Source organism: Apus apus, chromosome 4 (genome assembly GCF_020740795.1).
Source record: "Apus apus isolate bApuApu2 chromosome 4, bApuApu2.pri.cur, whole genome shotgun sequence".
Classification (NCBI taxonomy): Eukaryota; Metazoa; Chordata; class Aves; order Apodiformes; family Apodidae; genus Apus; species Apus apus.
In genome coordinates, this window is record NC_067285.1 from 31,507,945 (window position 1) to 31,534,348 (window position 26,404).

At 46.1% G+C, this 26,404-nt stretch overlaps 1 protein-coding gene and 1 long non-coding RNA gene across 4 annotated transcripts; both read right to left on the reverse strand.

Moving 5' to 3' along the window:
* Window positions 1-1,339: 1,339 nt before the first annotated feature.
* EGR2 (early growth response 2) lies at window positions 1,340-8,915 on the reverse strand. 3 transcript variants are annotated; one of them, XM_051619976.1, is made up of 5 exons: window positions 8,834-8,915; window positions 7,808-7,865; window positions 5,294-5,482; window positions 3,472-3,589; window positions 1,340-3,138 (listed from the first exon to the last, which is right to left on the reverse strand). In XM_051619976.1, the coding sequence occupies exons 4-5, from the start codon at window positions 3,488-3,490 to the stop codon at window positions 1,943-1,945; spliced, it is 1,215 nt and encodes a 404-aa protein (XP_051475936.1). In that variant the 5' UTR covers window positions 3,491-3,589; window positions 5,294-5,482; window positions 7,808-7,865; window positions 8,834-8,915; the 3' UTR covers window positions 1,340-1,942. The 3 variants fall into 3 exon arrangements, with proteins under 3 accessions (XP_051475936.1, XP_051475937.1, XP_051475935.1); XM_051619977.1 differs by lacking the exon at window positions 7,808-7,865 and having other exon boundaries at window positions 8,834-8,862; XM_051619975.1 differs by lacking the exons at window positions 5,294-5,482; window positions 7,808-7,865; window positions 8,834-8,915 and having other exon boundaries at window positions 3,472-3,649.
* A 6,872-nt stretch (window positions 8,916-15,787) lies between these two features.
* On the reverse strand, window positions 15,788-21,519 carry LOC127384906 (uncharacterized). Its single transcript, XR_007889532.1, has 2 exons — window positions 21,434-21,519; window positions 15,788-16,685 (listed from the first exon to the last, which is right to left on the reverse strand). It is a non-coding gene; the product is annotated as an uncharacterized LOC127384906 (long non-coding RNA).
* Between the last annotated feature and the right edge of the window lie 4,885 nt (window positions 21,520-26,404).

Here is a 26,404-nt window from a genome sequence, read left to right on the forward strand (position 1 = left end):
TGGTTCACAACGCTCTGGCTGTGACTGAGCCTCAGTTTGCTGAGGCCATGGCAGTACCTCCAGGAGCCCAGCAAGCTGGGAGCAGTGGATCCCTGTCCACCTCTCTGTACTGCAGCCCACCAATGCTGACCAAGGAGGCCATGGCTCCCATGGGGTTGCATTCCTGTGTGACATCCCTCCAGCAGCAGACCATGGCCTCTTTTTGGGGTCAGGAGCCCAGGGGTGGTGAAGCTGCAGCCCATCGACAGACACAGCAGGGGAGGCAAAGGCTTACTTGTGCTGCTAAGGTGAGTGTGGTGGCTCTGCAGCTGGCCTTGCTCCTTGGCTTCTTCATCCCACACAGGCTGGTCCATGCCTGGCTTTGGAAGCCAGCTACACGTCTTGATTCAAAACCAGGCATCTCGCTTAGGCTATCGATGACCACCCTTCCCAAGCAAATAGCAGCAGCTCCAAAAGCCAGTGCCAGTTCCAGGAGAACAGGGAAGCAGTGCTTTTCAAACAGGGAAGGCAGGTGCCACCGGGGCTTTGCACAGTGAGACGCGGCAGCGGGGCAAGCAGAGCCTGGGAGCAGCTGGGAAAGGGCTTTGTCGCCGCTCCCTCCGGTGCTGGCGGTGCGGGCCGTGCCGTACCAGGGATCTCCGCGGCAGCGGGGCGAGCCCGCTGGGCCGGTACGGCCCTGCACGGACGGCAGGGCCCGGAGGTGGGCCCTACGGGGCCAGGCCGGGATGCCATCTTCAAAAACAATAATAAAAATAGCTAAAAAAAAAAAGGAAAAATGAAAAAAATAAGAGAGAAAAAGAAGCGCGATGTTGCGGCCAGATGGGTTCAGCAGAAAAAGCCCAGCGGTGCGGTGGGGGTGAGCGCTGCCGCCGCCCCCGGCCCCCGCGGAACCCCCGGGCACGGGCCCGGTGCCGCCCGCGCAGCTCCGTGCAGCCACTTTCCCCGCGCGGCGGCCGTCGGGGCGGCGGTACCTGCTGTTCCGGAGGTGCCCACTCGGGGAGGTTGCCTGGGGCGAATCGTAACCGCGGAACAAAACAGAAAGTGAGTCAAAAAAACCCACCCCACTCCCCGGTTAATATTAGCCCGTCTCTCGTCTCCGAGGGAAATCCCCGCGTCTGAGAGCCAGTGTTTGCACGCCGGGGCCGCTGGTTTTCCGCGCCGAGGCGGTGAGCTGCGCCCGGCTCGGGCTGCCCCGCATCCCCCCGCGCCGGGGCCCTGGGGATGGGCGGAGAGCATCCCCTCCCCCGGGCCGGGCCAGGCAACCTACGGAAATAAAGGTGTCAATCTAGCATAATTAAGAGATTTATTTGTCGTCTTTTATAAACGTTGTAAGCGCCGACCTTACTGTCGAAAAGTTTATTTACAGTGGCCGGAAAGAAACCCGCTGTCCTTCCAGCTCCCGTTAGTGGTTGTGCATTATTCGTGTCACCTGCTGCGCGCCAGCTCCCGGCGGACAACGGGCGTCGCTTCCAGCCAAAGTATTTACATCCCGTCCCAAGTCCTACTACAAACGTAACACTTTTAAGTTACCAAAAAGAAAACAAAACAAAAAACAAACCAAACCAAAACCCCAAACCAGTGCGTACAAAAATATAGTCTCTAAAAAAAAAAAAAAATCCCGATATTAATAGGCAGAAATGTACAGCCATACGAAAACTAGGGAGGGAAAACTTCCCGGCCTCGGTGTCGCCGCTGTCGTCGGAGCGGATCGGTAAGGCACCCCCCACATGCAGACAGGGGACCGGGCTCAACACCACACAAGGCACCAAGGACACCTCACCACGACGGCACTGCATGCATCCATCCATCCTCCCGCCGCAGCCCCTATGTACACCCGCCGGCCCGGCCCGGGAGGCCCCGCGGCGCCGCAGGTGCTCACGGCGCCCCGCCAGGCTCCGCGCCCCGCCGCGCTCGGCGTTTCCGCGCTGGGTCCTGCGCGCCCTCAGGGCGTCCGCGTCCGCGCCGCGCAAGGGGTCAAGGCGGCGCCGCTCCCGCCACCGGGCTGCGGGCACCCGCCGGCGGCGGCGGCTCCTTTCCGCTCCTTCTGGCGCAGGTGGATCTTGGTGTGCCGCTTCCTCTCGTCGGAGCGGGCGAACTTCCTGCCGCAGAAGTCGCAGGCGAAGGGCTTCTCGCCGGTGTGCGTGCGGATGTGGGTGGTGAGGTGGTCGCTGCGGCTGAAGTTCCGCATGCAGATGCGGCACTGGAAGGGCTTGTGGCCCGTGTGGATGCGGATGTGCCGGGTGAGCTCGTCGGATCGGGAGAAGCGGCGGTCGCAGCCCTCGGCAGGGCAGGGGTAGGGCCGCTCGTGGACCGGCGTCTTGCTGGGCCGGTTGGGGTACTTGCGGGGCCGCAGGATGGGCCGCAGCGGCAGGTGGTGCGGGCTGTAGGCGCCGGCGGGGAGCCGGGCGCCCGCGCCCTCGCCTCCGCCGCCCCCGCCGGGAGCGGTGCCGGGGGCGGCGCCCGCCGGGGGTGCCCCCATGGTGAAGTTGCGGATGGTGGAGAGCGGCGTGAGGGGCGGCGGGACGCGGAGCGAGTCGAGAGGGCAGGGGAAGGGCTTGCGGTCGGGGCCGGCGTGCAGCTCCCGCTGGCACTGGGGCGGCGGGAAGAAGCCGCCGTACTCGGGGATCATGGTGAAGAGCCCGCCGTCGGCCGCCGCCGCCTTCGGGGAGGGGTAGGAGGGCGGCGGGGGGAACGGCAGCGCGCCGCCGCCGGCGGCGGGCAGGAAGGCCGAGGAGGGGTCCTGCGGGTACAGGTCGCCGCAGCCCGAGTAGGGTGGTGGCGGCGGCGAGTAGAGGTGTTCCAGGTCGGCCGGCTGGCCCTGCGCCATGGTGCAGCCCAGGGCCCCGGCCAGCGGGTTGGGGGAGGCGGCGGAGGCGGCGGTGGCCGAGGAAGAGGCGGAGGAGACGGCGGAGGAGGCGGCGGAGGAGGGCGTGCTGACCCCCTGCAGGATCCCCGCGCTCACGATGTTGATGATGCCCTCGGGGTAGCAGCCGGCGCCGGGGTACTGCGGGTCGATGGAGAATTTGCCCATATAGGTGAAGGTCTGGTTGCGGGAGGCCGGGGCACTGGGCGCGAAGCCGCCGCCGTAGGGCAGGTCCAGGGCCCGCTTGTCGCCCATGTCCACGTTGATCATGCCGTCTGGGGAGGGGGGGGGCAAGGAGCCGGTCAGTCCTCCTCGCCGCACCCGCCGGGCGGTCCGGCACCGGTCTCGGTCGCCCGGCCGGGCGCGGAGCTGCCGCGCTCACATGTTGCGCCCCGGCTGCGGGGGCTCCGCACTGGCCCCAACTTTTCTCCCGAGCCGGGTACGAAGACCGGGCTGCCGCGAGGGGCGCCGGGGACCCCAGAGGGCGGCAGGCGAGCCCCAGGGGGCCGCGACCCTCCGTCCCACTCCGCCCCCCTTCCACCCGCCTCCCCGGGGTTCTGCCGCCCTCCTCGGGCGGCCCTGCCCGCACCTGCGCGGGCTCCGCTTACCTCCTGCCACACCGCTCATCTGGTCAAACGGCCCTGCCAGGTCGGCATTGGGGAAGATCGCGACCGAAGTTGGCAGCGCGGCGGAGATGTCATCCGCGGGGTAAATACCCTCGGGGAGCTGGTGCACAAACCCGCCGAGGGTCACCGGGATCTTGTCCACCGCCTTGGCGGTCATCATGGGGGCAGCGGGGCGGCCGGGGGGAGCAGCGCTCCCGGCCGGCGGTGCGCGCTCGGGGCGGGCAAGTGAGCAGCGAGGAGGGAGGGGGCGATTCCCCCCCTACCTCCCACTACCGGCGCGGGGGAACGGCGGGGAACGGGCACGGGGAGGCATGTGCAGGGGGGCGGGCGGGCGGCCGCCCCGTCGCGGCGGTGCCGGTGCCCCGGGAGAGCCGCGCTCCCGCCGCAGCTCGCGCTGGAGGACACGTCTGGCGGTAAGTATTTATGGGGGCCCCCTGAATGCCCGGGACGTCACTGCCCATATAAGGACTGAGGAACGGGGCCCGGCGGTCACGTGGGCGCCAGCGTGCGGGACCCGCCGCCCCGCGCCCGCCCCGATCCCCCCTCCGGGCCTCCCCCCTCCCCGCGCTCCGCACCCCGCGGGGGCGGCCCCGACCCGCCCCGGCCTCGCGCAGCCCCCGCCGCGCCCCGCCGCCGCCCAGGGGGGTATTCCGGTGGCGGAGCCCTTGTCCTAAAAAGGCGAGGATCCGGCCCCGCCCCGCCTGCCCTTTTTAGGGCTCGTTCCGGAAAATTTTAAAAAGCTCGGAAAAGCAGAGGAGGTCCCGGGGCCGCCCCGCCGGACCTCGCTCACTTTCTCAGCAGCCCGTAACCACAAAACGGCGGCGGGTCAGAAAACAGCCGCATTTACGGAATCCGGCTTCTCCTTTCTTAAAAAAAAATAAATAAAAAAAAATTTTTTTCTTCTTTTTCTTTTTTCTTTTCTGAATTACGAGTGGAAAGAGGCGCCGAGCAGAGCGAGCGCGTCGCTGCTTTTTTTGGAAAGTGTCTGATCTATATATACCGTCGCTAAAGCGGAACCGACGGCGGAGCAGGCGGGTTGTTATTGTACCGGCGGCCGCAACCGGGGACGGGACGGAGAGGGCGGCGGGAGGGGGTCACCCCTCCCCTTCCCCCGTCCCATCCCCACCGCTCCCCCCCTACTCGAACCAGCTTCTTGCTTCCACTGCCGCATCCCACTTCCCGAGGCCCCATCCTCAGTGCCACTTCCACTCCTGCTTTTGCTTTTCTGTCCCTGTGATCTCCTCCATAACAAGGGTATCAAACCAAAGAGTGCTTAAATTCTAGCAGATTTTCTTTTTCTTTTTTTTCCCCAAAGTACTAAAAATAACCTCCCTTGTGCCTCTCTTCCCAGGAGAAGCCAATCTTTCAGATGCTGTTCCCAAGCTCAGAGCTTGCAGCCCCTGCATCTTTTTGCTGATGGGGGTGTCAGATGTAATTCTTTTTGAAAGCTGTATTCCATGCTATGTTCACATTGCTAATCTCATTACTTAGGAATATTTCATCTCGTGGCTGTTTTTTCCTGCATCTAGGAAAGCAACCCTCCCCTGTGGCCTGTAGCATGCAAGGCCCTTTCCCTCTGCGGGGAAGAACCCATTGACAACCCAAGCAGCAGCAAGACAGGGCAACGTATGAGAGATGCTGCAAAAGCTCACTCCTGTCCCAAAACAACAAGCCAGAGGATACAGAGGAAGGCTAAAACTTCCTCACTTCCATTTTTACCTGCAGATATCATTATGTACAGGTTTTAGTACATGTGTCACAGAAGCATGGCATGCTCGGGTGTCCATACCGCACCTGTACTTACCTCTGCCTTGGCTCCCAAAAGCTGTCACAGGCATCTGTCTCCCAGGCTCTTCTTTCTCCATGCAACACATCACACCTCATCTGGGAAGGGCTGTCTCACTTCCTCCATTTCTGTTTCACTCCCTTTGGTGATGCTCTGGGTTCACTACTTGTTTGATCACTTCAGAACCCAGGATGAACAGGAGTGTGCCTGAAAAAGTAAAGGTTTTAGGGGCATTTATCATATTTGCAATGGAATGGTAGGCATAAATCTAGGTATTTTCCTTTAAGAGTGTTCAGGGGAGTGTTCACAGTAATGAGTAAATTTATAATACTTAGTTGTTTTTAAATCTGTTACCAGCCCTTTCCAGCACTTCATATACAGCCAGTACAGTTTGGCATGTGAGATTTAGCTGAAAGAAAGCTTGTGTTCAATTTCAGTAGGATTCTAGATATTTTAGTTGAAAAACCCATCTCAATTTAAAAGTTAAATTGTGACAGAGAGACAGAGAGAGACAGGTACTGGGAAATTTGACTGAAAAGTAGGAGCAATTGTATTGTATCTTTCCATTGCAGCTGAGATATAATTGGTCTAATCGCTACTATGAAAGAACAAAATATCGGAATCTGTTGTGCAGTGGGGCAAGTTACTTTACATGAATTTGAGAAGCAGGTAACTAAGTATCCTCCTTACTGCAAAGTGTCACAGATGTATGAGATACAGGTTTTAGAGATACTCTACAACATCTTCCTCTATTTTTGGTAAATACTCACTGCCCACTGAGGACACTAAATCATAATGCACACAGGAGAAAGAACCACCAAGGTTTTTCACATCCCACCTTATCCTCCCCATGTCTCAATTCAAACTTGTTGAATTCAATGTTCTTTCTCTATGGAGAAGGATTCACTGAAGGACTGACACAAATTTAACATGCCTCCAGGCTAACTTCACCTAAGGAATACTACTGTTAGCTGACTTTGTAGGTTAATTTTAAAAGCCTTCTCAAGAATGGGGTAAATTGTGTCTGATTTCCAGCTTTTACACTGACAGTCAAGTCACTCGACTTCTCTCAATGGGAGCTTTGTCTGAGTGGCAGCAGGATCTGGTGCAGGGCAACATGGAAACGTGGTTAATGCTTGGTCTTCAGGAAGATGTTGACAGATGAAACTCAAATGTTTCTGGTCCCTTTTCAGATATTCTTGCTGTAGTGTTTTGCATGTGCTTTGTGCCTTTGATCCCCATTTGGCTGATTATACCACACTCCCAGGGTTAGACTGTCCAACTCGCACTGACGTCAATGAGCCTTACATGCAAAAAATCCTACTGATTCCTGTGGTTCATATAAACCACGTGGTTTCATGTGATGGACGGATTGCTGGTGTAAATTGCCAAAGCCCCACTCACACCAAGAGAGGAACTGTGTCTCTTATGTGCGTGACATGTCTGATTGGATGTAGCGCTGACTGAGGAGGGTTCAGAGCTGAAGGGAAGAACTTTTTATTCCCAACTTCTTCGCCAGCTCCCTTTGGATTTATTGTATTTGCTCTTTTAAGAAGGTGCTAGCTGACGTGTCACTAGGTATATTTTCCAGCCATCATTCTGTACCACAAGTACCTGAGACAGGAGATGTATTAATAAAATTGTCCCTGCCTCCATACCTGAGCTTGAGAGTGGCTGAGGAAGAAAAGGCAGCTCAGCATCTGTGGAGCTAGCAGCACCGTTTAACCAGCTCAACATCACACATTTTTTAACCAGCTCAACATCACACATTTGAGTCATCTCTCCAGGGGGCTACTATGTTTTTGTAGCAAAACTGAACTGACCTCACCTGTTGACAGCAGCAATGCTAGTAGGCTTGCTTGGCAAATGCACCCTGCAACTTCTACTGTGCACCCTGATGCTTTTGGGAACATTAAGGTGGCCCCACCTCAGCAGGTGCCCTGGAGAGTGGGGACTTGGCTGGGAGCAGGGACTTGTTCCTGGATAGGAGGTGAGTGACCCTGTCCTCTAACAACAGCAAGGGATGTCTGTCCTACATCTGGGCTAGATTCTGGTTGGGGTTGCTGTGGTTTTTGGTTTGGATTTTTTTTTTTTTTTGGGGGGGAGGGTTTTGTTTGTTTTGTTTTATTCTATTAAAAAAAAAAAAAGTAGAAAAAAAAGAGCTTCCCTCCATAGCTGGATTTCAGAGTGTCCTAAATTTGCCCCTTTTTTCACTGGAGATAGAGAGATGTGTCATGTCCTCACAGGAAGAAATGTTGGTTTGATACCTTTTGTTCTGCCAGGGGTGTCTGCTGCATTCCCAGGCTGCAGGCAAAAGCCACTTCCCTTAAATCTACCCTGCCCACCCCTCGCAGGCCTGATACAGGCTCTCAGCCTGTACTGGCCAGACACTGAAACCTGGTCCCCAGCCAGGGAAACCTGCTGCAAACGTGAACCTACAGAAAGCAGCTGCCTGACTGCTGGCATGCTAGGGGAAGGGGGTGGTTAAAGAGTAGAGGAGAAGGCATCCCAGTCTGCCCTTAATTACACTACCTTGAAACCACACTCTGCGGTTTTCAGCCAAGTCTGCTTGTTGTTTTGGGATGAATGCCTGTAAATTTGAAATAAGTAAATGACTTTATTGTGAGGATTTGGCTCTGGAGTGCCTTAGCAGCATCCCAAAGGGTTATTTAAATGTCAATAACATTTTCTAATTCGGGCTATAGGAATTCAACAAACCCACGTGGAATCAGCAAGTTACTAGTTTAAGTTTGTGTGGCTGTAAACAAGTATGTGTGACAGAGAAAACTTCCAGTCAAATAAAAGTAACAACAAACTAGTTTCCCCAAAACCTATCCTTGTTATTAAATATGCAAAACCTATTCTCGTTATTAAATATTCAGAACATTTCCTGCCTACTCCTGTACACCGTTTCTAACGTGTCTACTAAATCCATAGTCCTAACTCTGCTCACCCCACTCGTTCCTCAGCCAACAGCCGAGGGAAAGGATGTTCCCGCAGCCGGCGGGAGGGGAGCGGGGAGCCTGTGCGGGCTCCACTGCCCTCTCCTGGGGGAAGACGCTCCCGGGAGCCGGCGAGGACACGGCAGCCCAGCAGCAAGCGGTGCGCTGGGCTGAGTGCTGCTGGTGTCTCACCGTGTAACAGCACCCCTAACGCTTTAGACCACAGACGTCCTACCTAAAGAAAGACCAAAGCATAACCCTGTTGAGTCAGAGATCCCGGCCAGGGCAGCCAGGCTGCCTGATGGCTGCCCCACAGGCTGTGGCCCCCCATTGCCCCAAATGTGTCAGGACGAAGACCACACATCCCAGAGAGGTGCTGGGAGCAAGCCACAGAGGGGGCATCCCTGAGGAAAGGCTGAAATACCAGCTCTGCATGAGGCTTGCTAGAGGAAACATAAATAAATAATTTGCTTCTTATAATAGGGAAAACAACTTGGATACACGTATCATTCAGGTGACAAGACTCAAAATAATGACGACTTTGTTTCTGAATAGCAATAGTCTGGCTGCTAAGCTCTGCTCTCCAGTTCTTTCTTCCAAAACTAGTTTAACTTACCTCTGTATTTTCTGCACTAGCACATCTTCTGTGTATTGTGTAAATACTGCCTTGTCCCCTGGCTGCACTGGGCCTTCAGTCCAGAGAGAGACGAAACGAGCACATCCCTTAATGATGCAAGTAACCTTCTCCCTTGGCGGTCTGAAATAAAATGAATGTAGCAAGCATCACATTTCCAGTTCTCCTGTTGGCCCCATTATCTGGTGTTTTGAGTACTTTGAAAGCTTGTCAGAAGGCTTTCTAAATGTACCCAGTTTATAAGAAACTGCCCTCAGATCTGGGTACCACTGAGGGATAAGGTCACATACGGCATGTATTTTCAGCAGACCAAGAGGAAAAGCAAAACTGTGGACCATTTTCCAAGCAGTCTTCTGAGAGGATAAGAGGTCCGTGGGGTGTTTCTCAGAAACTTCCCACCCCTCCAGGGAAGCTGGAGCTACCCACAGGTTTTCTAGATTGCCAAGGACTTGTTTGCGTTTGCCCTGTCTATGCTTCTCTTCTCAGAACCTGTTTCCATTTGTCTCATTTCTCTGTGCATTGGTCTTAAACCAGTCTGCTTTGAGCCTTGAAAACCTTCAGCTCTTTGCTCTGGGTAAGTCAGTCTGAGTGTGATTCTGGCTTTTCCTTGGTTTTTATCAGCATTATTTTCAGCTCCCAAGGGCATGTCTACATGCTCCAGACTCACCAGAAGACCATCCTGACTGAACTCCTGAGAAGTGTTCAGGTTCATTTTCTGCCAAGTTACCCAATGGATGGCTGTCTGTTACGAACTGCCAGCAAAGTTCATTGGAGCAGAGAATTTAAAGGAAAAAAAACATCCCCAAGAAATTAAAATAAGAAACATGTTATGCTTTAAAATTTCTAGGGCCAGATCTTCAAGCAGTGTGAATTAGCACAAGTTTTCTGATGCTATAACCCCTACAATCCGAGTGAATGTCAAGATTGGACACGATTTTTTTTTAAGGTTTGGTTACTTTTCAAGGCTAAAACTCAACTTCTCCTGAGGGTGGGCACAGTCCTTTTCATTCTGTATTTGGGCTGCTTCCACCTGTTTTCCAAGAGTTTGTTTCCATCTTTGACTTGTTTTCTCTGCTGTGGTATATTGTCCTTGTTCTTACACCTCTCTCCTCATTCATGCCTCTTTCTTTACTTCCTATTGTCCAACCTTTTCAGTCCTTTTCTCTGTTCCCCCTCCTGCCTTTCCTCTTCCTTGGTAGTTCCTTTTCCTTCCCCCTTATCTCAGCAATTGCTGCCAACAGCTATATTTGGAATAGAGTGGGAACAAGCTATTCTTGTGACTTTGCTTTGAAATAACCGAGAGGAGCAGATGATTTTCTTTTAACAAATAGGGGATACATCAAGGAGAAGGCAGACTAGTAATGTCAAAATGAAATTGTTAGGGAATACCTACCCAGCAGGTTCACCTTTCCCAAATCTCAGGACAACTTAACCAGCTATTATTTCTTGTTTGCTCTGTTCTTCGTTTTATGCAAAATTTCTCTCTGTATCAGTAACCCGAGGTCCTAACAAGGCCTAGCTCATCACCACAATGTCTGGCACTCACACAACAAGAGGAATGACTGCCACCTAAAAATCTCAGAGACCAGAATTAGCTGAAAACAGGGTATATACTTTTTTAATACTTGAATTCAATGCCATTGTATCTTCTGGTGTAATCACAGGATACTGTTATAGAGTCCCACTTGTATGGGCTAGCACAGAAATATGCTGGGAGGAACAATTTCCCACTGAGCAACGTGATTTCTCCCTGTCTTCTCACATTAACTCTTCCCATCACCACCTGTTTCCCATCACCCCTGCCATTTAAACTGCTGTAAGCAATAAATTAACAAAGCCAGCAAGAAACAGAGCTACACGAACAGGACAGCACAGAACGTATTTCTCCCTATCCCCCATATTTCTGTGTTTATATGATTAACTCCCACATTGGCAAACCAAACAAGAAATGAGACCAGATGAGAAATGCAGCATCATGGCTTAGCATTTTGTGCCTGTGCCAGAAGAAGACCCAAGTCTATTTGTCTGCTCCCAAATGAAGCTGGTTCTATTAAAACTATACTGTTGTACATGGGTTTGTGCTTAAAATTGCTTCTTCTGAGGAAAGATACATGAAATTACACACAAAAAGATGCAGGGACTCCATCTTTCCCTACAATTTAAACAAAGGAAGAATGGCCACTAAACATTAGACGAAAAGCTAGAAAGAAATTACTCTTTCACCCATAAATGACTTCCTGGGATTTTATAAACCAGGTAACACAAGCTAGCATGGCGCTTCCACAGTTGTCTCTGCAATACTTGTTATAAAAACAGAATGCACAACAATACCAGTATCTTAGGAGAGCAAGGCTGACAGAGCTCTAGATTTTTTCTATCAGACCATCTAATAGAAAAGCAGACCAGTATTCAAGCAAACAGATTCTTTTCTATGTCCACACTGCTACTACTGCCACCACACTGCAGATCTTGAAAGTGCCATGTCAAACAGAGGCTAAGGAAAAGGAAAAAGGAATGATCCAGGCTAAGTTACCTCTGCTTTGAGCTCTACCACTAATGTCCAACAGAGAATGCCAAATATCTCTTTGGGCTCTGTCCCTTAAGACTGAGCACAGTGGAATTTGGTGTATTCTGCAGACATAGTAATAACATTTCATACTGAGTTATTCACAAGTGCAATGCCTAGGCGTATTTCATCAGTATTGGAGGAGTTTTTGCAATTTTGTGCTGCCATAGAAAGTGAATGTATTTCAATTACATGTTCTCAGTTTCAAGTCAACAGACATATGAACTCTGAAGAGATTTGGAGAACACTGCTAAATCCATGGTGAACTCAGAGAGGAAGCAATCCTCTCCTGTTACCTCTCATCCCCTGTCCCTCCTCACCATGCTGGCAACTTGGAGCTTTCCTCTCAGCCTCCCTGACTCCACACACTCAGTACAGCTGAATAACACAACTGCAAAGACCATCAGAAAAATAACCTTTTAGGTGTAAGGCTCCCAGGGCACTGTATGGGCCATAGACCTGGGCCACTTTGCTGAAGAGCGAGCTAGTCCATAGTGGTATGGCCACAACTCTGCACTCACTGGTCCAGGGACCCGAAACTACACCCTTGGCTCTCAGGAGTGCTGATGGGTCCTTGCTTTTTATTTTTTAGCAGATGCAGATATGACTGAGGCTTGGCTGCATCTAAGCTATAACTAAACCCCAAGATTTACAAAGGAAATTTTCCTTAAGCTCCATCATCAGGACCAGCTGAGTAAGTAGATGAGAACTTTTGAGCCATTCTACCAGCACTTGGAATGGCTGGAATTTTTATACACAAAGTTAGAGTCCTTGCCCATGGTGTGTAACATGCTGGATTCAGCCTTTTTTTCTGCCTGAAAGCAGCTGAGTCCATTTCTTCTACCTTGTAAGATGGTACCCAAAACCACATTTCAGGGTCACTCTGTGGCCCTCCTGTGTCTTTGTGACACATACTTTGAGCTTTATGTGAAGCGAGCCAGCTAGACTGGCTCCACAGTGGAGGTCAGGGTACCTGCATGGAAGAAGAGGAGAGATCCAGTAGGAAGTCACAGCTGGTGTCCCAATTTCCATGCTCCAGCTTCATGCAGGTCATGAGGAGCTGACAGGCTGCGGAGGAGGGTTAATGAGAAAACTTTAAGTGCTGCATCATGAGTATCAATTTGCAGTTACAACCACAACCTACAAGTACTTTCCAGGCATCCAAGGAGGGATAATCTCTGTTGCATTAAGCTACAAAGGACATGGGAAGAAAAGGTATGAAAAGAGAGCAGCACCAAACAGATGATGTTTTCACTTTTATCCACAAGAAATATCAAAGAAGAGGAAGAATCCACTCTGTGGTGCACAAATGACCCTTCTTAAAGCTAGGCTGAACATCATCTGTCATAAGCCCCATCCTGTGATTCAAGACTTCACATGTCCTGGAGCAGACTAAAGGCACCAGGCCTGCCGCACACCCAGAGAGGCTGACCAGGGCTACCATGGACTTGGCAGACTTCTGATAAGCACACTTATTGCAAAACGACTTGAAGTTGACAATGTGTCTAAAAACACACACAATGTCAGAGAAGGAATGAAATGTTGCTTCTCTCTCCCTCCCCAGCCTCATTACAGGCTAAAGAAAAATAATGTATGGAGAATAATACTTCACTATCTAAAGAGTTTTTCTGGTTTCTAAATCTAGTGAAGAGTCATTGTATATTTTGACAGAAAAATGAATCAAAATAATAAAGTGAATACAAAATTATATTGCTGTCAATAATTTAATTTACACAAAATAGCACTGTGACATGGTAATTGTTATATATGATGCAGCATTCAGTATAATATTTGGAGAATGCATTATAGAAAGTCAACATTTAACTACCAAAATCAACTTACATAATCAAAGCTGTCAGGGAATCTTTACAGTTTTATATTAATTTGAATGTAATTTACTATAGAGGTGTCATTCTTAGAGGTGCTTACAATAGTTAATGATCTCTGCATTTCCATTATAAAATCCTATTTTCAAAGGTTTATAACTTGCTCTTAAGAACTCTCAGCCCTCCAGCACATTTTCCTTTTCTTTACAAAAACTATGTTGGATGTTTTAAACTTTTCTCTCAGAGCAGAAAGTGTGATTAATTTCAAAATTCATTCTGAGAATTTGCTAATTTGCTGCTTGCTACCCAGGGATCTCAGAAAAAGAAAGGTTCTTCACAGTAGAAGACATTAAAGTTACATAATTTTCTTCTACTTTCCTGACTATTTTACCCCTCAAATAATTTTTCTTACTCCAGTGTCTAAACATCTTCCAATATTGCATCCAAACATTCTCTGCATGATTCCTTCTCTCCTCCTTACGTTGCTGCCATTAAGCTTTCTTCCAGGTCCTTCTCCATCTTGAACTTGCACTCCTGGCTCTCTTCTGTGTCTTCTCACAGATGTCCACACTTAGCTTGGCAATTGCAACTTCCACCTCATCTGTCAGGTAATCACAGAATCATAGAATGGTTAAGGCTGGAGGGACCTCAAAAATCATCAGGTTCCAACCTCCCTGCTATGAGCAGGGACACTTCACATGAGACCAGGTTGCACAAAACCTCAGCCAACATGGCCTTAAATACCTCCAGGGAGGAGGATACAACAACAACATTCCTAGGCAACCTATTCCAGCACATTACTACCCTCATGGTGAAGAATATCTTTTGGTATCTAACCTGAACCTCCCCCGCTTTCACTTAGAAACCATTACCTCTTGTCCTGTCACTACCCTCTCCAATGAAAAGTACCTCCCCATCTTTCCTGCAGCCCCCTCAGGTACTGGAAAGCTGCTGTAAGGTCTCCCCGGAGCCTTCTCTTCTCCAGGCTGAACAGCCCCAACTCTCTTAGCCTGTCTTCATAGCAGGGGTGCTCCAGCCCTTTGATCATATATGTGGCCCTTCTCTGGACCCTCTCCAACAGCTCCATGTCTCTTGTATGCTGAGGGCTCCAGAGCTGGACACAACACGCCAGGTGGGGTCTCACCAGAGCAGAGCAGAGTCCCCTCCCTGGCCCTCCTGGCCACACTTCTCTCAATGCAGCCCAGGACACAGTTGGCCCTCTGGGCTCCAGTACACAATGATGGCTCATGTTGAGCTTCTCATCTACTACCACCCCCAGGTCCTTCTCCTCAGGACTGCTCCCCTGTGCCTGGGGTTGCGCTGGCTCTCCTGGCTGCACATTTCCTCAGCCTCAGCCTTTTTTTCAAGCTGCAGCCCTAACTCACTTTTCCAACTCATTAGAAGTCCAGTAAATAGTTTTGCCCTAGCAAGTACATTTCTCTCCCTGATCTTACAGGCTTGATTCATACCAGACATTACCCATCAACCCACCTCGACCTGCTGTGTTGGTTGGTGATTTCCAGTTTACTAGCCACAGGAACTACACAGCCCTGAGGCTTTCATATTACTTCCCCCCATCCCAGGCTTTCTGCCCAGGAGGTAGGACACTGCAAACTAATTGTTCACAAACACAGTTACAGGTCATTTCCCAAACCAGAATTTGAAAGGCAAATTGTCCACACAAATCTATTATCCATAATAAAAACAAAGCAAATCATTACCTTGTCTGCTTTGACAGACCTGCTCCAGTTCATGGGTCTAGTTTTCCCAAATCCTGCTTATTTTCACTTTTTTCATCCATGCCAGTTAGCTGTCATTTTGGATCCCCAGCTTTCTGTAGCCTCAGTGTTACTAGACCAGACATGCTTGAGCCAACATACACAATTGTATAAAATTCTAAATCATCACAACAATGTAAATATCCAGATTTACACGGAAATAGTTTTGTTTCTTGTCCAGGATGTCTTTATTTTCCATGTGAGAAAAGCTTTTTAATGTATTTGTGATGCTTTGTTCTAGCTTATTCTGTCTTTATATGGTAATTTTTTTGTCCAGTGCCAACAACCTAGCCAAAACTTTCCCTTTCCTTTTTTGAAAAAAAATTAATGTATTACTCTCTAATAATTCAGTGATGTCACAAATAAGATAGGAATCTCCTTTCCCTTATGCATATTGATAACAGATCTGCAGTTTTGGGGAAAAAAATATTTTAAAACATCTGTTGCTTACATATCTCATTATCGAAGCTGAAAAGAAAAACTATTTCACAGGCATGATGTTTTGATGATGGACGTGATTCAAGAAAAATGTGGTCATATTTAGACTGGATAGAACTGGTGACTGACTCAGCAAGATATCTTAACTCTGTAATTAGGACAGCTAACAATGAGAAAGACAACACTGGGGCTATTCTGTTTGATCCTTCAGATTCATAATTTAGTGGTACAAAGAAACTCTATAAATCACTTTTTTTTTTCCCCCAGTGGATATTCAGCTTGACACAAGCAGGATGAATGCCTGGATAAATCATATTCTATTGAGGCATTTGACACTCTTGAGATTTTTTATTCTGGTTTTGGAAAAAAATACTAAAAGACTGGATGCAGCAAGGACTACTGGCTGAAAGCTTCCGGATGTTATTTCATCATTGTTTGTGTTGAGAAAACAGAACTAGAAGATGAAACTTTAAAATTGCCAGAGAAGTCAGGGATATATGGATCTCTCTTCTCACAGAACAAACGGGACCTGATAGGCACAGGACCTTAGAGGATGCTCTTCCAGACTGGCTGATGATTCTTGCATTTTCACAGTCCCCCATAGAAAGATCTACCAGACTGGTTTCTCTCCATTGAATACTTTTACTCCTTGAATCTCAATGAAGAGGCTTTCCTCTGATGTAGGTAGTGCTGCCCGCTCTCCCGAGGTTGACGCCCACTTCATTCAAGTATTCCTAGTGCAGCAGGGATGTCAGTGGCTACTGGCTTGCAGCCAACATCCCACACATTTCCTTCACAGCAAAAATGCCTTAATTCTGACCCACTGCCTTTCAAGTAGATAGTGAAGAAAAAAAAAAAAAATCAGTCACAAAGAGCTTTGCTTTCATCTGTATTTCTCCTTCAGAAAGATCTGAAAAAAATCAAAACATCAGACTTTGTCCTTTCCTCTTTTTCAAGGTCCACGGTCAGCAAGGGTGAGGGTTGGTGCTGCTGTTCGAGCTTGAGCCCAAAAAGAAGCTGAAGGCGTTCAGACAGTGGTGCTTACAGATGAAGTACAGGGAGTTTGTGAGCAGGGTAACTGCAGACGGGATGGACTGCGTTGCCTGCCATTGTGCCAGCAGATGCATCCAGTACCTCTCCGGCTCAGCAGCTCTTCTGTGCCTGGGTCCTTCTGCATTAGTTCAACCATCACGTCCTGTAGAAGCTTGTGTTTCTCAGGCAGGGCACTGGAAAAAACAAAACAAAACAAAAAAGCAGAAGGGACAGTAACTTTTGTCTCTCAGCTGCAGTTTTCCAACCTCAGCACAAATATGAGGAACACTGCTGATGTTATCTGATAACTGCAGGGCAGTATGTTCCAAGCCCAGCACCCGAATGGACAAGAAGAAAACGTACATGGTTCCAAACTGGGCACTTAACAGGCCTAGCACAGACACTACTAATGAATTTGAGTTGTCAAAAATTATGCAGCACACATGTATCCTTACACCCACAAAAGCCCAACATAAACATGTTTTTATGACCAGTGCAGGGATAAAAATGAAAGAGCACAGTGGAACAAAGCTGTCCATTTCATAACTCCATTGCACATAACCCTAAGAAAAATCAGCACAGTTATTATAATTATTAATCTAGCCAAGTAGAGGTGAAGAGAGGTACAGTGAAGCTCACTGGGAATCTGGAGCCCAGGATTGCAACTGATATACTAAGACGGCTAGAATCAGAAGCCAGGGAGAAGGGTTGACAAACCATTTAGTTGATTTCGAGTGCTGCTGACAGGATGAAAGAAAGATAAACCTCCAAGTTACCAAGTATTGGGAAAGAAAACCACAAAGACAACAACAATCTGCAAAAAAACACCAAGTGCAAAGTAGATGGCAAAATCTTGTGATAGATGTAGAAAGATAGCCTATTTCTTTCAGTGGAACAAAAAAGTCTGGATAACTAGAAATAAGATAATCAAAATGGAAAGAAAGAAATTGATTAAAGAAACCATTACACTGACTTTGCATAAATAAAGTTTCAAAGATTGCACAAATGCTAATCTGAGGAGCTGGATGGCTGAAAGTTTGGAGACAGTTAAGACATTTCATTCCCTGATATCAGGGATAAAGGTAGAATTTGAATGGAGATTAGATGCATTTGGCATTGTTCCACCAGATCATGATCTTGGAAAAATTACATGGAAAGCAATGTTGCAATATACTGAATTTAAGGAGATTTGCAAAACATGCAGATGAACTCCAGGAACAAAACTAAAATACTAAGAAGAACATAGGTTAAAATACAAGCTACAGAAAACTGACAGCAGGAATGATTTCAGAAAAAAAAAGAGGATAGGTACATTGGATAATACAGAGGAAAAAGGCTGGCACCCATCATTGCCATGACACTTGCATTATATCTCACTTCCAAGTGCAGAGTCCAATTTGGGAGAAGGCAAGAAGCAGAATATTCACTTTTTAGGGGGGGAAAAGAAAGGGGGGGTTCTTCCTTTTATACATTCCTGTGTCAGTAGCCATTTTATGGGGCTGCCAATCATGGCAAATCAACTAAAAAGCCAGAATATTTTCTAAAGAATCTACCTTCCTAGCGAAAGATTTAAATGTTGACTGTGTACAATCCAGCTGCTGCTTTTAATCTTTCCCTGACAACAGTAGTTGTTTTATTACTTTGACAGTCATTTTCAGCCCATGAATAGTACCACAGTCCTTGTAAGATAGGAAAATTCTTTTGATCTACTATTTCACAAGGTTTAGCAATGGACAAAGGATTTTTCTGGGATACTTGGTCACACACTTGTTGAGGTTTAGGCTTAGAGCTAATAAAAAACCATTTGTAGAAACACAAAAATCATGTTTGATGAATAAAGAGTGGCAGAAAAAAAATATAGTATTAAAATGCTACCTATTAATAGAAAATTACAAATGAGGTTACTCCTGAAATAGCTTTGATACATTGCCAAACTTACTTTTTACTTTCCCACTGTTTTCATATAGTCTTATCTAGAGGAGAGAAAATACGGCTGGGAGATAAGCATTGTGTATAAGCACAAAAAAGGAAGGCATTTCAAGCTGTCTGTAACGACTAAGAGAAACTGGGAGAAGACTCAGAGACGGAGCAGTTTCCCAGCATAATGGCTTGTTCTATTTGTGCTACAAATAAGAACTGTATGCTTTGTGCAATCTGAAAGACTGTGTAAAGCCTAAAATAAATTTCCAAGAAAGAATAAAAAGCTATTCATGAATCACTTTAAGTGAAAAAGTAATGGTAAATTTTCAAATCTGTAATTTTATTAGCACAGGTTGCAGTACTTTGAGCTCTTACATGTGTGCTTAAATTCACACATGTGCTTCCCATTTTCTTATCTTATTCACGCTGGAACCCATTCTATTTTCCCTTATGTATAAGAAATTAAAGGAATTAAAACAGAAGACCTTTGTGATATTAAAGTGTTGGACTTGGTAGAGTAGGGTTAATAGTTGGACTATATTAGTAACCAAACTGATGAAGCCTGAGTTTCCTTTGAACACTAAGGCTATTGGCATTGCCAATTTCCATAAAGAGATTCCTTTCTAAAAATCTACACCAAGCTTAAAATTTAAACAGAGTAAAAAGAAACAATTCTCCTTTTAGCTTGGTGCAGTTGGAAATCAGTCATCTTGATACTTATATTAAATTGGCCAGAAGGAAATTAAAGGACTTGCTATTAAAGGAAGAACAGAAGTACCTCCCCCACTCCCTGTACTGCTCAATTGTTCACCTATATGCCATATTTTTTAAATAAGTCCATTTCAGAAGACAAAACCATTAGATTTCATATCTTTTGCCAGACAGCTTTTTTTTTTATAGTATCTTGAAATTTCCACAGAATTCCCCAAAATCACTTTTTCTGGCAAAATATCAGCCTGACTCCTACACTCTAGCATTCACAACACAAACATTTTACTTTAGTATTTTCAGATAAGCCACTGCCCTCTGGTTTCATTACACTCTCTTGACAAAAAATAGAGATGTCTCTGTGCAGTTATTATTAAAAAAACAGTCCTCCAAAAACAGTCAAAACTGACCTCAGCATCACTGACCTCAAAAAATCAGCTTTCAGTGCAAGCAGAAATCTTCACCTCTGTTCTTCCAGTTTTACAGATCTCTAAATGAAGTCTTTTTAAAGACTTATTCTTGTCCTAAACACTTAACGTTATATTTTCAGGCCCACTGCTTTGGGATAATGCACATTTGAGCTTTGCATATATGAGATTTTCTTTTCCCAATTTTTCCTCCAGGTTAGGAAGATTCAGAGGGAAGCATTTAGGCTCTGGTGCTTGTTAATTATGTTCAGAGGTTCCTATAGAACATCAGTCTCTTGCATCAGAACATGCCTAGACTGACGACCTGACTAGAATTTCCCCACTCAACCCCCTTACCCAAGTTATGCCCTTATTGACTCTTGGACTTTCTCTTTGGGACCTCAGTTCACTAAGGAGGGAAAGATGGAGGAAACATCCATTCACCACAGGAAACACAGCCCCATGTTTCTACATCCCTTCTGTCCCATATTGCAAAGTGCTTAAGACAATACATTGTGCAGTAAAAAGGAATGAACATTGGAAGGCACAAGCAGAATTGTGCTCTGATCATCTGTACAAACTGCAGTCCATGTAGGTGTCCTCTTCTCTGAGTATTTTAAGTAACAAAAAAGAGGTCTGGCTCTAAAGGCTACCAAAGCCAGGAGCAGTTGCCCCCTATTGAAGTAAGACTATTTCTCCCAGCACAGCAATGCCTGGGGAGCTCCTGCTAACCCAGACTGCCACTGGCTGCCACCGTGCAGATGACAAGATCATTGCACGTATAAGGCAGCATCTCCACAAGGCCTGCAGGAACTTGGTGTGAATGGGACTGGTTAAGCTTCAGGGGGCAGAGACCACCCCATCAGGACCATTCTGTTGCCTACAGTCATGTTTATTTAACTGACTATCTACATCTGCAAAAGCATCAACTTCCCAACAAATTATTCATCAGCAGACTAGCTCCACGCTTTCTGATTTCCAACACTGCCTTTCAGGATATTTCATCTAATAAATCTGAAGTAGGTATGAATAAACAATCATGGCATTATACTAAGCTCATTCATTATGCATCAAACTACACAGTGCTCAAAGTACACACAATACTGGGAGCTCATGGAAGATGAGTCTGCAAAAGGAAAAGATTACTATCTACATGGTCAGAAACTTCATTTCACTTTTAGCTTCACCTGTTCGGAATGTTTTAGTTAAGAATGGATTAATAATTTCCACATTCTGATTGACCGATTGAGCATATGTTATCTCTATATGATATTTCAATGTTCTACACACCGCACCTAAGAAGAATCAGATTAAAGTCTTTCTAGTGCAGTGTCTGTCTCTGTTCATTTGCAAAATACAGCTAATCTCCCATAATTCTGAGTGTGACCAGAGAAACAATGCAGAGCTTTTCACCTTAGAAGGGGAAGAAAGAGAGAAAGAAAAAAGAAAGTTCCCTTCTCAATAAGGAATGAAGGGCTTGATCTCTTGGCATCAACACACTGACTCAGACTCTCTATTGGAGAAGGAGACAAATGGTGTCTTCTGAATTGTAGTCCCAGTTTAAGCTTTTCTGCATAGTGGAGCAAATAATAAACATAAGACCCTCATTAGCAGATAAAGCTTTCCAGAATAGTGCCTGGGAAATAATTTGATTCCTAAACACTCAGAGTTTCAGCCATTGGCAAAAGACAAAAGGAAAGGAGAGGCCAAGAGACCTGGCACTAAGCTGTGCTTCTAAGGGCCCTCCTGCACAACCTCTTTCAGGCACTTGCAGACATTAACTGCTTTGTTTCAGGCTCAGCACTTAGAACTTCTCCCCTTCCTCCTTGATGTGACAGCGACTTCTGCAGCAATCACATTCTCCCACCTCCTTTTGGGGAAGCTTGTTTTCTCCTGGCTTCACTCACCCTGTCTGAAGTATCAGTCAACATCCAGCACTGCTGCATCAAGGGATCTCCCGCAAAATGCAGGTCAGAGTTCTCTCAGTTTCATGGTAATCTAAGAAATAAATTATGCTGATGTAAAAAAAAGGTTTTAATCAACAAAGAAGGTCTCCCATAGCAAATAACACCCTTGCACCTCATTTCTATGCCATTCTCCCAGCAATCAGTCCCGGTCAGGGAGTTACAGCATCTTTCCAACAGTTGACATGAGCACCATCAATTCCCCTTCCTCCCAGTTCCCATCTTCTCCCTTAAATTTTATTACAGGAGATGAGGATACATCCTCCTCTGGTAAGAAATGCAGTGTATATATAAGGAAAAGCACAAAAAATAGAAAATAAGCCTGTTGAATTTGTACAGGTTATATGTATACATATACAACATTTGTATTTGTATACCTGTCATCCAAAATTTCTTACCTATAACTGAGAGAACATTTGATTTGCAGTTTGGGGTATGTGGTTTCTCATAAAAACATATGAGGCTCCATTAGAGATAAATGTTTCTTTTGAACACATAACACTGCAACAGCAGGAAAATATCCGTGCAAACCTTTTATGGGTGCTTTGTTAAGCTTTGCATTTGTGTAAACCCAACAGTCTTCAGTAACACCTCAGTTAAAAAAATCACTCACCAATTTTCTATGAACAGTTCTTTAAACAGAGAAAATGTCTGGATCTCTGATAAATGGAGGATCAATAAGAAAACCAAGTGTTCAGAAAATTTTCAACAAATGAGGTAATTTTGTGATGCATATTAAGACCTCTCAGAAAGAAAAACATTTATTGCTAAAAAATTTTCAAAGCTAGATATGTAGGGCTGTTGGATTTTTTTTTTAATCAATAAACTGAAGGAAACTGCAGAATTGATACTAATATTGCCCCTTAACAGTTCTTGCTGTGAGACTTCCTCATAATCTATTTAAATTTAATTTCATAAATATCCCCTGAAAGCAGAGATTTTAAAACCCAGAAATTACCTGAGTCCCTTTGCTGAAAGGTGAAGTGAGCTGTATTTAGAATCACCTTTGCAGAAAGTGAACACCTCAATAAATGCTCTGCATGGCCATTTGTGACAGCAGGTTATGTGTCTGCCAACGCAACCTACATTTTTTACACTAATAGTACAAGTCAGAATAAATGTCTCCTCTCATGTGACAGACGTTTGGTAAAGCAGAATTGGCCTGGTTGATTAGGAGTACGTGTCAAACACAGATAATGGGGGAATCCCTTTCAGCAGCAGCACACAACCTCCGCAACGATAATGAGACCAATTTAACTAGCCTTCTGTTTTACAAGAGATATTAATTGCAGTCCTGATGCACAGGGTACAATTTAAGATAAAATACGTTAAAAGAAGGGAAATTTTATTTCATTTCATTTTTGTCACAATTATAAATTTCCTTGCAGGGTCATGAATCTCCCTGCTGCTGATCTAAATACTCTGGGTGGCTGACATGCTACTGTAGAACAAAGTACATTGTTTTGAAGGCTGCTGAACACTGGAAGAATGTCAGTCTCTTCCATTGCATCTTTCTGCCATTATGATTTTTATTCTAATCTGGGCAATTTCTGTTTGTTTGTTCATCTTGTAAAAACACTAAATGAAGGCACCATTCCTGTGTACTCATCCACAAGGATGCTTCTTCATCTCTCACCAGTACAATTATGATCTTATAAATTCTTCTGCAAGTGCTCCATTTGATATTTCTTTGGTGAGGCTCACAGACTCACAGTTAAGCACACATTCAAGTGTTGTGCTGGACTGGAGTATCTTCACCCAATGAAATCAGAACTTCCAGTTCACTGTTTCAATAGTTACATCCAATTACTCTTCATAATAGAATATGTGCTCTCTGTGTATTATGTAAACTTTGTATAGCCAAACTGTGTGCTCTCAGGCCTTTGATGGAGGGAGAGGGTGGACTTGCCAGATGGCAGGTGCTCCTGGCTGCTGCATGGCAGTGAGGGTGCTCCCCCAGGCTGCATCCTCACCTGTGGGTTGACCAGCTGCCCGTGGCAAGTGCTGAGCAGCGGTGCTGCTCGCCGGCACCTTGTGGCACAAGCCTCAGCCACCAAGCTACACTTCTGCTTGTGCTGGGGGAATTTCCAGCAATTCTAACAAATTCAGTCTTAGTTCAGCAAACATAACCTGCTTCTGAACCAGATCTGGGTTGTCTTTTAACAACAAGTACACTTGCACTGAAACACAGTGACTACTAAGCTCTGCCTATAATATATTCAGTCCTAAATATTCCCACATTACATCAAAATGGGAGAAATTTAGAGAAACTCAGTCCTTATTCCTAATCCAACCATCAGGTTAGAAGAGTTCATTTTGCTTAAAGATACTGCAATGGCAGCTTTGCAGACAGCCTTGTTGCTAAAGAGCTGAAACTTAAAGCTGTTCATAATCCTAAACCTCTTGTCTTGGCAACGCCAAGAACTCAAAAAATGCAACATATGCAACCTGTGAATTTGCCCAGTACCTTGGCCATCAAAAGGTTGATTTATTTTTTTCTCCTGATTGAGAAGGAAATAGGTGAAAAAAAAGCAAAAATGGGCTTTTCTACAAAATAGGTGAATGGCATTTTTTCTTTTTCAGCAAGGAACAAGGACACTCACAAAGACAAATAATTCTGGGGGAAAATTCAGCACTTATAGAGGGCTTCATGTGCTAGCCTGAGATATGATCTCAGACAGTTTAGGACATGCTAACAGTGGAGAGGCTAAAGCTGCTTGCTCTGAGAGTCCCAGCAAGGCCAGGCTCACTAGCAGGGTGATCACCTTAAGGGACTTTGGATGACGTGTCAGGCAGCTTCCAAGAAAACCTTACTTTCATATATTGGTGTCAGCAGTGAAGTTCACCATTTTCTGCACAAAGTCTGCATTCTTAGAAGAGTTTAATTTGCTTCTGAAAAGAGGTCCTTTAAAAATTATAAATATGTCATTCACAGTAACAGAACCTCAGCACGTACTCCCATACCTGTTGAACCAGAAAGCAATTCTGACACCGGGAAGGGCAGCTCTTTTCTGCTTGTATGGAAATGCTGAGAACATTCCAGGTGACCCTGCATAGATATAAAAGGACCAACAGAGTTTTTTTAGGCAGGACTTTCTGATTGTAAGAAAAAAGAAAAATACACAGATATGAGAACACCAGCTGGTAAAATTATTGAAAAACCACTTCATGATTCCATGATTTTTGTAGTTGTGGGTTGATTTGTTTTGTTTTGTTTGGTTCTTTCAATATTTTCTTTCATGTCATTTCTGACAATATTCTTGCCGAGATTATTAAACTTTTATGAAAAGTATCATGTACATATAAGTTACTTTATTAAGTACAGTAAGTTATCTTCTAGCAACTCTCTTCCACATTTTGAACACTGAAGAGTAGCCTAGAATAGTGATAGCTCACTGCAACATTTTAATGTTGGAAAATATATTAGTTTTCAGTAATCGCAATGACTCATCAAGAAAGAGAAAGAAGAAAAGAATGAATATATTATCTCATTTTGATTGTCTTTCATACTGCCACATCATGAGCAAGTAAAAGCCTCATGTATGTAAAAGCAACATTTCTCTCTCCAGCAGGGAGATCACTTACCCACCAAGTTGGGATGAGCCCTTTTTCATGACCCCTGTGAAAGTCACCCCCACTCCCGCACAGTTAACACATTCCAAAGATCATCTGTTGTCTCAGTGCCCCTGATCACTTACTAACCAATGGAGTCTGCTACACTGGAATTAACCAAACAAACTGTTCCAAGCTTCAATCTTCTAATACAGCAGCCAGTGCAACACAGGATGATGTCATCTCATGAGTCCCATATTTGTACACATTCAGTGCAATAAAGATGTGTGACATACGGCCTTCTCTGTGATCAACACGCTAATTGATATTTTCACCTTGTTCTGTCAAAGCTGCTTCCTAAATTAAGCACCTGTGAGTAAATAATAGCCAGGGCAGATCTGTCCTCTTACACTGGAATTTCAATGACCTTGATATAACCTGGGAGCATCCAGAAAACAAAACAAACACTACACAGGAAAGCTATATTTTCAAACCACCAACACAGACCTGCCAGATGACATCTAGACTTCTCAGGGTCAGTGCTCCCCCACTCCATAGCCTGGACAAGGAACGTGGGAAGGTGTCAGATGCATCTTAGCTTATTTTGTTTGGCTTTTCCAGGACACCTGAAGCACTCCAGGTGAGCATGTAGCTGACATCCTCTTGACTCTTCCCTCATGGCACCAGATCTCTGGAAGTCTACCAACAGCAGAAGCTGCCCGGACCCCCTGATGCAAGGCAGCAGCTGCAACAGATGAAGACATCCAGTTATTGGTTTATACACTCCAGCCTTCTACCAAACATCCCAAATCCACAGTTCAGACCAAGCCCTTCCTTCCTTGCTAAAGTTAAAGGTAATGCTTAATGTCCAGGTCAGCAGTACAGAACAGGTCTGGTACCCTGGGGTATGAGATTTTGTGAGTCGGGGAGTGCCTGTGAAAAGTGGTGTTAGCTGGTCTCCTCTCGGCTACTGTTAGAGGAAGGTGCTTGGTGTTCCAGGGGAAATTAGAATACTCTAAGCTCACAAAGTATTTAAAATGCAACTACTTCAAAAAGACTGGCTACACTGCTGAAGTTTTCAGCAGTGGCTTTCAGAACCCCACCCTCAGTGAAGCAGAAAGAAAAGAAATGGGAGCTCAGCATTTCTCACAAAAACGAGCTATGTAAAACCCCTAGGCCAAAAATACTCCTCAGAGATCCTCGGAGAGCATAAAAGATCAAAACTTCAACCTCAGCCCTGTGTATCTGAATTGCTAATAGATGCTCAGTACTGTCTCCATCTGCAGCATCACACAACGAGGATTAGAGGTAATTATGTTTTTAAGGGAAGGGAGAGTTTCACATTGCCAGAAGCATCTTCAA

What these genes read in the sequence shown, in the direction of transcription:
- EGR2 (XM_051619975.1), bottom strand. Translation starts at nt 3,649, where the DNA reads ATGATGACCGCCAAGGCGGTGGACAAGATCCCGGTGACCCTCGGCGGG. An exon ending in GATGAGCGGTGTGGCAGGAG is followed by an intron (nt 3,139 to 3,471) that starts GTAAGCGGAGCC and finishes CCCCCTCCCCAG; the next exon opens with ACGGCATGATCAACGTGGAC.